An 11,384-nucleotide genomic window follows, 5' to 3' on the forward strand; every position below is an offset into this window, starting at 1 on the left:
GCTTAATAGTATCTTTTTGAAATTTATGAGTTGCTTTCAAAACAAGTGTCGCGGTCTAAAATTTTGAGTTGTAGGGACAAGTAGATAGTTAAGGGTCTGAAGTAGTCCAGGTTGTTTCACTCAGTGCTGTTCTGCATAGTTTACAAAACCAAAGCATACAGCAAATAGTCAGATTATTGCAAATGCATATATTTATTAGTAGGAGTCCCTGACACTCTTGTTACTTTCTGCTCGTTGAAAATGTGCACTGTATTTACAGGGGTGCAGTAAAACAAGTGAAAAACCTGTCCATGTTTTCACTGTGTGGTGTGCCTACAGTGTTTCATGAAGCAGGATCCTATTCACAGGTTCAAGTTTCAGATGCTGCCAGAGTTAAAATCAAATTAAATTGTCATCATAGCAGCAGTAGTTGTTACAATGTCCAAACAGTACTTTAAACTCATTCAGTTTCACATAAACAAAATCAGATGTAGCAAGAGAGACATTGATGAAATACAGTCTATAGTAATCTGCTTTATCTGTGTCCCATGAGGATTGTTGGGGTCCTGCCTCTTTCTGAGGGACATAAATGTGGGTTTTTTTATATAGGATCTAGGTTACATGATTATACTTTGAAAATCCAGCTGCATTCTTGCCTCCATGTTATGATGCCAACTAGCGTGTCCAGGGGTTAGGGTTTGCCTCAGTTTTCTTTGGTCCAGTATTTTTTGTGTTGGATATGGTTTTCCTTTCGCTGGCTGTTTCCTTCTGCCTCAGTGTTGAATGTCTGCTTACTATGCATTGAGGTTTCTGCTTTGATCTACTCATTCCCATTAAAGGCATGTCGGCTTCAGTAAGAGGAATATTATACTGAGGGCTTTATGAACTGCTCAGGCAATACTCTCCTGCCACATGGGTGAAAAGCATTGAAGATGTGTCCATGTGAGGTTGTGCTAATGCCGTCTGATTTATCAGCCAATATATGTTCAAGTATTTTCTTGATAAGCGTTTTTATTTTTTAAGTTCAGAGATTGATTTATGCCCTTTTTGAATATATTTGTACAGCTAAATCCTCTTCCGATTTGAAGTCTTTGAGTCCTGTTGACTTGGTGGAGCTATGCCATCAAACATCAGCTCCTGCACTGGCATCTGCTGTCTCTGGGTGTGCCCCGTAACCCAGTGTAGCTGTTTGGTTGGCTGGCAGATTTGAAAGCCATTAGCTTGCCCAGTGTCATCAGCTGCCTTTCACAGGCCGTACCTTTTCACCCGTTATCCTAATATTGATCTCAGTATTTTGACTAGCAAAACAGTTAGTTGTTGAACAACAGAACTGACATCCAAGGTGTTAAAAGCAGCATTGATGAGATATTGTGCTCTTTTCTGGCTCCAGTTCATATTGCTCTAACTTCTGCCATTATTTTGGTTATGTCTTTATCTACTAGACCGGAGAGCCTTCAAGGCTTGCTACTTTCTTGTGAAGGTCCCTGTGAACTGTAAACAAGTAGCTTGTAGATCTTTGAAGACCTAAATAGGATGTGCTTTAGCTTCCCAGTTCAAGGCATCTGCTTCTGCCTTTGGAACAGTTTTATGCATCTATATTAAACCATCTTAAGTTTTCCAACTTTTTTTTATTATTTGGACAATAAATCTGGATGTGTTGTTCAAACATCATTGGGGTGAACACGAAATGCTTGTAATTGTAGTTTTTCTATATTTTAAATTGTTTCAGGAGTTTGATTTATTTGAAAATAGCTTTTCTTCACAGTTTCTTAGTGTGTTAATTATGACAGCTGTTGTTTAAACCTCCTCTCGGTGTAAAGTGAAGTAATGCCTTTGAGGTCAGTGAAGTTACACTGAAGCCAGCGGAGATATGCTGACTTACTACAGCAGAAGTCTGGTGCCCATCTATAGTTCTTTTGGCTTTGGTGGATATCCGGCATTTATAGCTGTCAGGAGATGACTGAAAAGACGATTGAAGAAAAAACACTCCTCTGATGTTTTATAAAGAGAAAATTGCTTGGAAGGTTCCTCTCTCTTATTTATTATGTTTCATTCATGAGAATAATTGTGAGTATAATTAAATGTAAATTTTAGATGCAGTCAGATACTTCTAGATCCAAACACAACAGTGATGCCTAAGGAGAAGGAATGATTTAGAAAAGGAAGCTGATGGGAAGCCTGGCACAAAATCAGACCCATGTGATATTTTTCACAATTGTTTTCTTTAAGCTGTTTCCAAGACATACAGGGGTGCATAGCACGGTAGGGCGCAGCATTTGTGCAGCCAAAGGGTCATAGTGCAAGCCAGGAGTTGCGTGTGTACAGCTTGTTTTAAGTCACCCAATGATTCTCCAGTCCTGTCTCTGTGTCTTTGAGGATCTGTTCCCTGGTATTGGGGGAAGCTGGTGAAAAGTGCTTGAACTTTTTCCACTTGAGTTCAAGAAGAGCTGATAGGAGAACAGCAGGCTGATGAAGAACCAACTGCACTCGCTGCAGAAGAGCTCTTGAAAATATACCATTGAATGTTTCTCACCACTGCAGTGATTTTCCCAAGGACAGCTATGCCAGGTTTTTTACATTGTCACAGTTCTTTTTGCAAAGGATGGTCAGAGTCTGTTGAAGTCAGTCGAAAGATTTAGTCTGAATCCAGAGCTGGACCGGTAGTCTTTTTGATGTTATTGTTGAATGGCAGATTTGGGCCTTGAGTGATTTGTAATGGAAAAAGTTACCTACTGTGAGCACAGGAGCTAGAGAACAAGGCAAGACTTGGAAGTGTCTTAGTTTCTCACTTTCTCTTAGTAGTGGTTTATTTTAGTTTCACGGGCAAGTGCTTGGGTTTGGGAGCCGCCTGGGCTTGCTTGGGAGCTCTGATTCCATCAGCAAGGAGTTGTTCCTCGCTTGAAGCACCTCACCCATGTTCAACTAGCAGTGGCTCGCTTTGGTGGCTGAATCCCAAATGCTGGAAAAGCAGCCTTCTGGGTAGGGGTGCAGTAGATTATGTACAAGACAACAATAGAGAACCTGTTACCTATCCTGGCTTTTTCCTCCCTTAATATTTTCAGTTGTGAATTTTTTCTTGGAACCCCCAAACTTCCACTTTATTTTTTTGCAAAAAAGCATGTCCTCTAACTCCAGGCCTTATATCTGTTTTTGTAGTAGCTTTTGCATCTTGTAATTAATTCCTTCTTAAGACACTGCACTAGCTTTATGCATTTCTGCTGATAAAAGGGCCCTTGGTGTGCTTGTATGGACTTGTGTGCTCATGCACTTGTGTAGCAGAAGATTCTGCTCTCCTTTTATGCTCTTACGTTCGATGACTGATGTGACAACACATACGATAACATCATGCAAAGGATATGTTCTAATGTATTGACTTTAACAAAGGTCATGAATAATTCATTCTCACTGTAATACTGCCAAAGTCTTGTCTATCAAAGCTACAAATACTTGTACTGGAAGAAAAACTTTTTCATTATGGCATGCTAGTTTCCACCTTCTACTCTATTCTGTGGCAAAGTCAGCCCACGCCTGCTGTTACAGAATTATAAAGTGGCTCTGCCATCATGGAATTGGCATTAGAAGTTCACAGTGCAGTTCTGAAGGAGGGCCAGATAAAACCTGTGTGTCTCTGTGAAGCTAAATGAGATGGGTGATTCCATTTAACTTCCCTTAGCTGTTCTGAATTTGTGTTTCTTATGTCTCTTCAAAATGTGTGATTATTCTGTACTTACTTCATCTTCTTCTTCTCCCCCACTACAGTCAGAATGGGACCTGTACAGTGTCCAGACGCCAGAACACCATCCAGGAGCTTTTGCAAAACTGTTCAGATTGCCTGATGCGAGCTGAGCTCATAGTACAACCCGTGAGTGCTTCTTGTTCTTCTTATCGGAAGTGATTATAAGTGATATTACAGGAAATGAATGCTGTGTTGTTATCTGGACTCACAAGCTCTGCTTCTTCATCTCCTTTCTCCCCTTTCAGCTGGGAGTGGAATAGCACTCTTCCTTCCTAGGTCTCCCTCTTCCGTGTGTACTCTGTGTTCAGTAAAACAGATTGAAATGCATCTGATTAAGAAAAGGGGGACTTCTTGATTTAAACACCCCCCCCTCCAGCCTTTTAAACAGATTCTACTGCATCTTATTTTTCAGTTTTAGATCAAGACCACTGTCAGTGTAAATAGATGTTAATAATGTTATGACCACTTATACTCTTTAGTGTGTCCTGTAGAAAACCATCATCATCATCTGGGCCATAATGAACCTGAATCACCATAGAAAAGTCCTTCATTACTTCTATTTTATTTTTCCAGATGATTCCTAAACAAGTATATGAAACTAGGTTAAATCTTCTTGACTGTTTAATCTCAAATGCATACAGATGATCTTTGCTGTACACTGCACTGATACAGACCCATAGTGCCTGGGGGTGGTTTACTCACTGATGCTAGATTGAGTCCTGGTGAACATAGGACGTCCTCTGTTCCTGCTGAAGTCAGAGGAGGTGCAGGGTGGTGAGTGCATCCTGCTGTTGAGTCCACTGAGATGCAAAACTCATTCACAGTTCTGGCAGTAGATGTGATTTAATGCACACTTTTGGACCCTCTGTGGACAGAAAATTCTTTCAGGAATGAACTCTGTGGTTAGCAGTTCATTTCCTTTTCAGAGATACAGCACGTGTGAGCTTGTTTATATAAAAATCAATGCCAGAGTAAATACTGCCTCTTGTTAAGGATTAATATTATTCCAGTGAAGTTAAAAGAAAGTGGTGTTTAGTTCCAGCTTGGTGCCACAACATTCATTGCTTACTTTGTTTTTTTCATTTCTTTCTGAAGGACAAAATAATTAGGTCAATCAACATTTTATTTGCAAAATCAAATCACAGCTGGCTTATGTTTTGTTCAGCATGGTTGTGTCAGTGTGGGGTGAGATCAAAAAGCTGTGTCTTCCTGCTTGAAGCACCATGACCATGCTGGTCCACTGCACTGAGAGGGTGTCTGGAGAATTTGCCTAGACTTTGGGTGATAAGGTGGGATGCAAACGTGACGGGGCATGGAACTGGTCCTAGGCATACAGGGTGCAGTCTGCATTTTAGCGGGGGAGAAAAGTCTTAGAACTTCAGGGAAACACCTGAAAAATAAGGAGCAATATCCAACTCACACTAGGACAGCATTTGCTTCTCATCCTCTAAACACAAAAACATAAGGTCTTAAAAATTTAGCACACTGTGGGAAGCCTTGGCTTCACTGCATAAACATTAATTAGGATGTGCTGTTCTTTATGGAAAGGTTTGATTGATGTTATGTTTTAATAATTTTCTTTAATATTTTATTTGTAATAAGGACTTTCCAATGACTGTGGCTCCTCTTTTAATTTGCCTTTCACCAGTTAAAATTGGCAATCAGAGACCTAGCAGTTGAAACCTATCACGCTTCTTAAAAATAATCAGTCCTCATAACATCTCTTTTGAAACAACAAGCTGAAGCTTAGTTGATGAATTTTTAATTTAATCTCCCATCTATTTTTTGTTTGTTTTGTTTGTTTTAGGAATTGAAATATGGGGATGGTGTCCAGATTAGAGGGAACAGAGATCTGGAAGAGTGTTTTGCACAGGCAAATGACCAAATGGATATCCTGGATGGGCTGATCAGAGAGATGAGGCAGATGGGCCAGCCCTGTGAGATGTATCAGAAAAGGTATTGCCAGGGAAGGGTTGGGGGAGGAAATGTAGCTAATAAAAGTTTGTGGTGTCTCAAGTGCTCACCTTCCCTGGTGTTGCAGGATGTGACAGAAATCAAGAAGGTAGAACTGAATCTGTTTAGGGCATGCTAACATGGAGAAAGGCCTTGCAGTAAGAATTTCACACCTTAGTTGTCCCAATGAAATTTTAGTCAGCATATTTCTTCCACAGCCTGTGGTTTCAGCACTTTGTTTTGAATACTCTGTGGTCCAGTAGATGAATTGCGTTGTTTACATGTTTTCTGTGTGTTTTCATCATAGATGCTAAGTGGTTCCTTCCCTTTCAGGCTGCTTCAACTTCAAGAGCAAATGCGTGCCCTGTACAAAGCCATCAGTGTTCCCCGCGCCAGGAGGGCCAGCTCCAAAGGCGGTGGTTGCTACTCCTCTCAGAGTGGCTCAGGCTGGGATGAGTACACGAAACGTGTCACAAGTGAATGCTTAAACTGGATGAGGCAGCAGAAGGTACATCTGGGCAAAACCCAGAGACCTGGTGGTGTTTGTGAATGTCACCTTACATGTAGTAATGTTTTGGGTGGCAGTAGAAAATTAAAAATACACATGAATGTTAATAGATTGTTTCTCTTTTTCTTCCCCCCCCCCCCCCCCCCCAGTATTGTACATATAGTGAATTTCTTCTGAAATATGAACATGGATTTGGGGTCATCTTTTGCAGAGGAAAAAGTGTGGAAGTTAGATTTGAAAGCTAAATGAGACACAGCTGTTAACAAAAGGCATTGGCATGTTTGCGTTAGAGATTATTATGCTTGATATTTCCTTCCTTCCTTCCTTCCACAGATTTCCTTTATGATTCATACTTATTTTAACCCTTTACACAGATAGGATCAGCTTCAGATTTAACCATTGTCCAGGATTTTACAGTTGTTCTTCTCTAATCTATCCTTATCATACTGGGAGCCAGAAGATGGAGCCGCTTGCCACAGGACTAGAATTTCAGAATTCACTGATAAAAATGCTGAAGTTGCTATCTGTTGCATTCCCAGGATAAATTTGCCTATGTTGAGAGCCCATAGTCTGTTTTTGTTGCCGCTGAAGTGAAAAGTGTGTGTTTGTGGTTGGACAGCCCTTTCTGAGAGACAGGTAGGGAGGATGGAACAAGGTGGCTGAAGTTATACTTTGCAGACTCCTTGTAAATTGAAATTGCATTATTTTTATCTCTCTTTATTAGGTTGTTGCTTAGTGATCCTGTCATTGTTATCTGCGTGTGGTGTTTGCCAGGTGGCTGCTATGCAAACCAGATGAGGAGGGGAGAGCTCTGTACAGTTCCCATACTCTTATGTGAGTGCTAGTCATAGTCTAGTCTTTAAGTGCCCTCCCACAGCGTGACATGTTTTAGAGGAAGAAGGGGAAGTGGAGGTGCACTCATTGAGTGGTAACGTGTATAAGCATTGTGCCTGGACAGGAACAGCAGATATGGTTGCTCTACACACTGTGGGAGAGTAGGCTAATTGTCAGACCTGCCACAGTTTGTGGAGTGATGTTGGACAGGCACTGGGCACGCTTCCAGCGACGAAAGATGGTGAACATGCTGCACCTCTCAAAGATGCCATGTGACACCCTTCTCAGACACCCCTTGCTAAGCACAGGGAGCATAAGCAACTGCCTTATACCTGTGTTCCCACACAAAACCTCCCGTGAAAGTAAAAGGCGCTCTCTCCCTTTTTCAGTCCCTAAGGCAAAGCTGAGGTGGGGCCAGTAATCACTTAGTTCCCTGTTGGGCTTTTGAGGTTTTTCTAGGGAAAATTTATTTTGAACTTTCCAGCATGCCTCTTCTTTCCATCATGCCTTGCTGTGTCCCATTACCTGCTTACATTGGGACTAGGATAGTGTTTCCTCTAGTAATGTGGTGAGATGTGGGAAAAAGGTCTGAGCAGCTGTGGTTTTCTGCCAGTGTTGTTCTGTTTTCTGTCTTGGTGGTTTGCTGAGAATCAGGTGGTAGGAGGGTCCGTCAAATTTCCAGTGCAGAATTAGGGAAAGTGCAGTCAAATTCAGACAGCCTTTGTTCACATACTGGCAGCTGGCCAGGACTACTGCTGTTGCTAGACTCTTTAGACTGTTTAAATACAACGAGAAGGGTCAAAGTCCTGTAACTTTTAGATGGTTGAATTCATAATGGGTTTGTTTCTTGGATCATTTTCAACACTGCCTTTGAACCCCCACGCATGAATGTGGTTTGGGCTTTATTGTCATCTGTTGACTCATAGAGATTTGGCTCCAGGCTGGTAATTATCAAATTCAGTCCCAACACAAGATTAAGATACCTATTTCTTTACTGTTCATGTGCGCAGACAGGCATTCAGGCAGAGACGGAGTGTGTCTTTACAGCATAAAAGATGGAGTTTGAGGAGCTGAATTGTGAATTCAGTGGCTTTTAATATTTGAAAATAATGAAACAGAGGCCTGCAGTCAGATGGTTTTTGAGTTTGTAATTATCCAGGTGTGTTGCTGTTTTTCAAAGGGTGTTCCTAGAGATTTTCCCTTGGCATCCTACAGTAAATGTTGCCAAAATGCAAGACAAACAACATGTTCTACCATAATTTCAGTTCATCTTCTCTTTTTAAATTTAAACTGCATTTAACTGAAATTATTGGGAGTTTACATGAACGTAATTAAAATGGAAATGTAGAGTGCTGGACTACAGAATTTGACTCGGTATTTGTTTTCAGAGTGATAAGAATGTATCTGTACCGTAAAACATAAACGAACAGTTTGGTCCAAAGAAAACAGATGAAAATACACTACTGAGTGTGCTTCATCTAGTCCAATTTTAAGCAACAAATATTTTCCTTACTTTGTTTCTTCTACTTTGTGAGCCTGTCACACAGTTTAAGTGGTAACAATTTTAAGAAATTGTAACCCCCTATTCTGAACTTCCCTTTGTTCAGTTTTACTCTCTACTGCATAGTCATGTTTCCTTCAGTTCAATCCCTTTCTGCTCTGATTTAGATAATAATGTTGGAAATGAAAGTACAAATACCGTCTCTTTCTCCTAGGCTGAAATGGAGCTAGTGAAATGGGGGTTTGATGCAGCATCTATTGAGCAACAAATTGGTGACCACAGGAGAACTCACAATGCCATTGGAGACTATCGCTGGCACCTGGACAAAGTGAAAACAGATCTGGTAATTATTGTCTCCCCTTATAGGTTGCTTAGTCTAGATTTATATCATTGGCTTGCTGGTGTTCCACTACAAAAAGGAATGCTGGATATCTCAGCTTCTTTTTGGAAAGCACTGGTGTCATGACAGCAGCCACTTTTAACCCTAATATTTATTATTTCATGATTATTTTGTGTTCTACTTCTTTCCCAAGAATTTTAAAATGAAAATTTAGTAGCTCTTTGACATTTTGTTGTTGTATATCAAGGCTGGCAAATAAATATTGCAACAGATTTTTGAAAAAAATGGCTAGAAGTGATTATTCTCACTTTCTGTCTAGGTATGTTAAAACAAGAAAGAGAAAGGATAGGGTGGGCTTGGAGTGATAAGGGAATTTCTGTGAAAAATGCCCAAATTCTGGGCTGTGGATTTTTTTTTAAATTTTTTTTTTTCCCCCTCTGAGCCTTCTGTTCCCCTCTGGATTTTGTGATTGAAATTAAATTGTCATTGAAAGTGCAGTGGTTAATTTCCTCTCCTATCAGCCCAGCAGCTAGGTATAGGAGGGAGGAGGCTTGCTTCATTCCCATTCTTCTTCTCTGTTAATTGCTCACATGGACAGGAGGAGACAGAGTTGAATCTAAAGAAAAGGCACTCTGTTCTGGAGCTCTGATCTATAGGCCAAGCTGAAGAGTGGGAGGGGTGTTACTTCCTTTTCCCTTCTGCTTGAAATGGGAAAGGAGATAGTCTGGCCCTATGGAATACCAGTTCCAAAGTTGTGAAAGTTCCCAGTCATAGAAATGAGTATAAAAATTGGAGCCTCCTGCTCACATTCTAGTTTATACTACTTCATAATCTCCAAAGCTAGCTCTAGGACTAGCTGGTTCCCCACAGCTGTCTAGAAGTTTGGTACAGAAAGAGATCTAGTTTCGGGAGCTGTTTTGGTATTACAAGGGTTATGTGCAACTTTGCTTATGTACTAAGTATTCCTGAGGGAAGTAAGTTTGTCCAAGCCTTGTTTTTGATACTTCCTGTCATCCTCCAGCAGTGCAGATCTGCTACTTACCTATGTCTCTTGCAGGCTTTTGCAGGTTACCACCTGTGGTTGTAACATTATGATGCTGGCACTGTAAAGGAAGTATCAGCAAATAAACAACTTGTAAAAGGCTCACTAAATGTTTTCTGTCTGTTTCAGCGAGAGAAGGCTGCAGTTCATCAGCTGGAAGAAGAATATGAAGGACTGCTGGTGAGCATAAGATGTGTTCATTTTTGATACCCTCTATGATGAATGCTCTTTTTGCTTTATTAACACCAGTGTGATAGTCAAGGGACACTTAAGGTTTCAACAGAGTGACAGATCCATATTTAAATAATTATATTCAGCAGTAAACTGATAGTGCTTTGTAGTTTCTATAAAGTTCAGTTCGAGTCATAAATTTGAGATTAATTCATTACGTGGTGTATAATTGGCTTATCCTCACAAGGAGGTTTCTAGTTTGCACCTGTTGAAGGGAGTTGGTCACTAAGCAGGTGGAGAGTAGAACTCTGCCTCCTTGATGGGAGTAAATGTAGCGACAAAGTTAGTCTATATATGTGGCTTAAAAAGTGACTCAAAGATGGGATTAGAAGCAAATTCTGTTTAGGGCTCTGCATCTTCTACGCTTTAGATCTTCATGTAAAATACAGTGAGAACCACGTGCAAATGGTAGATTGAACCCTTGGGTTTGGAAGCTGATTCCTTTACACGTTTCAAGCAACCTGATGTATATTATGATGTGAGCACAGAGAAGGGATCTTTTAGTGAAGTGTCATTGTTGAAAAGGTGCTGCTACAACATCAAGGATGTACTATGAGCAGCAAATGCAATTAAAAGTGATGTTAAATGGTCATACATTTCTTGTGCTTTCCCCAATGCCTTTTTGCTTTTCTCCCTACGTGTCTGCTACATTTGTGTTTGAACTGACTTTTGGAAACTGCTGACTTCAGGTTCCCATTGTTACATAAATCCAGACAGGTTGTTCACTGTCCATTGCCAGCAGGTTTTATAGCTCATTAAACCCGGGCAGATTACCTGATGTCCATTGCCAACAGGTTTTATAGGTGTGTGATTTTTACTGTTATTTTAGTTTAAAAAAAAAAAAAAGTACATGCTTTGCTCTTGACTTCCCCTTCTCCACCTAGCACAGGCATTTCTGTGTTTATGGCTTCTCATTTCTGGAATTCCTTGCAGAAATACTCCTTTGAGAGAATGGATCAGCTCCGTCAATTCCAGAACCTCATCCAAGCCACCAGCAGAGAGATCATGTGGATCAATGACTGTGAGGAAGAGGAGCTTCTGTATGACTGGAGTGACAGGAACACTGACATCTCGAGGAAGCAGGAGGCCTTCTCTGTAAGACAGCTCAACCTCCCCATGCTTTCCATGGGCCCTCTTGGGATAGTGAAGGAGGAACAACCTGGCTCAGGGGGACTGATCACAGGACAGGCATTTCCTCACTATTTCAAAGTTCCTGGGGATTTTTATCAACACTTTTGGATTAAGTACTGCATGACAACC

The 11,384-nt window shown here is 40.8% G+C and overlaps 1 protein-coding gene across 3 annotated transcripts in view; it reads left to right on the forward strand.

Annotated features, from left to right (window-relative positions):
* Positions 1-11,384, forward strand: part of DSP (desmoplakin) — a 39,578-nt gene that overhangs the window by 6,066 nt on the left and 22,128 nt on the right. For all 3 annotated transcript variants that reach the window (XM_074899646.1, XM_074899647.1, XM_074899648.1), the window contains exons 2-7: positions 3,739-3,841; positions 5,523-5,671; positions 6,002-6,176; positions 8,726-8,854; positions 10,023-10,073; positions 11,058-11,219. In XM_074899646.1, coding sequence (XP_074755747.1) covers positions 3,739-3,841; positions 5,523-5,671; positions 6,002-6,176; positions 8,726-8,854; positions 10,023-10,073; positions 11,058-11,219 — 769 coding nt within the window. The remainder of the gene's footprint in view (positions 1-3,738; positions 3,842-5,522; positions 5,672-6,001; positions 6,177-8,725; positions 8,855-10,022; positions 10,074-11,057; positions 11,220-11,384) is intronic.

The sequence above is a fragment of the Athene noctua genome, chromosome 2 (genome assembly GCF_965140245.1).
Source record: "Athene noctua chromosome 2, bAthNoc1.hap1.1, whole genome shotgun sequence".
NCBI lineage: Eukaryota > Metazoa > Chordata > Aves > Strigiformes > Strigidae > Athene > Athene noctua.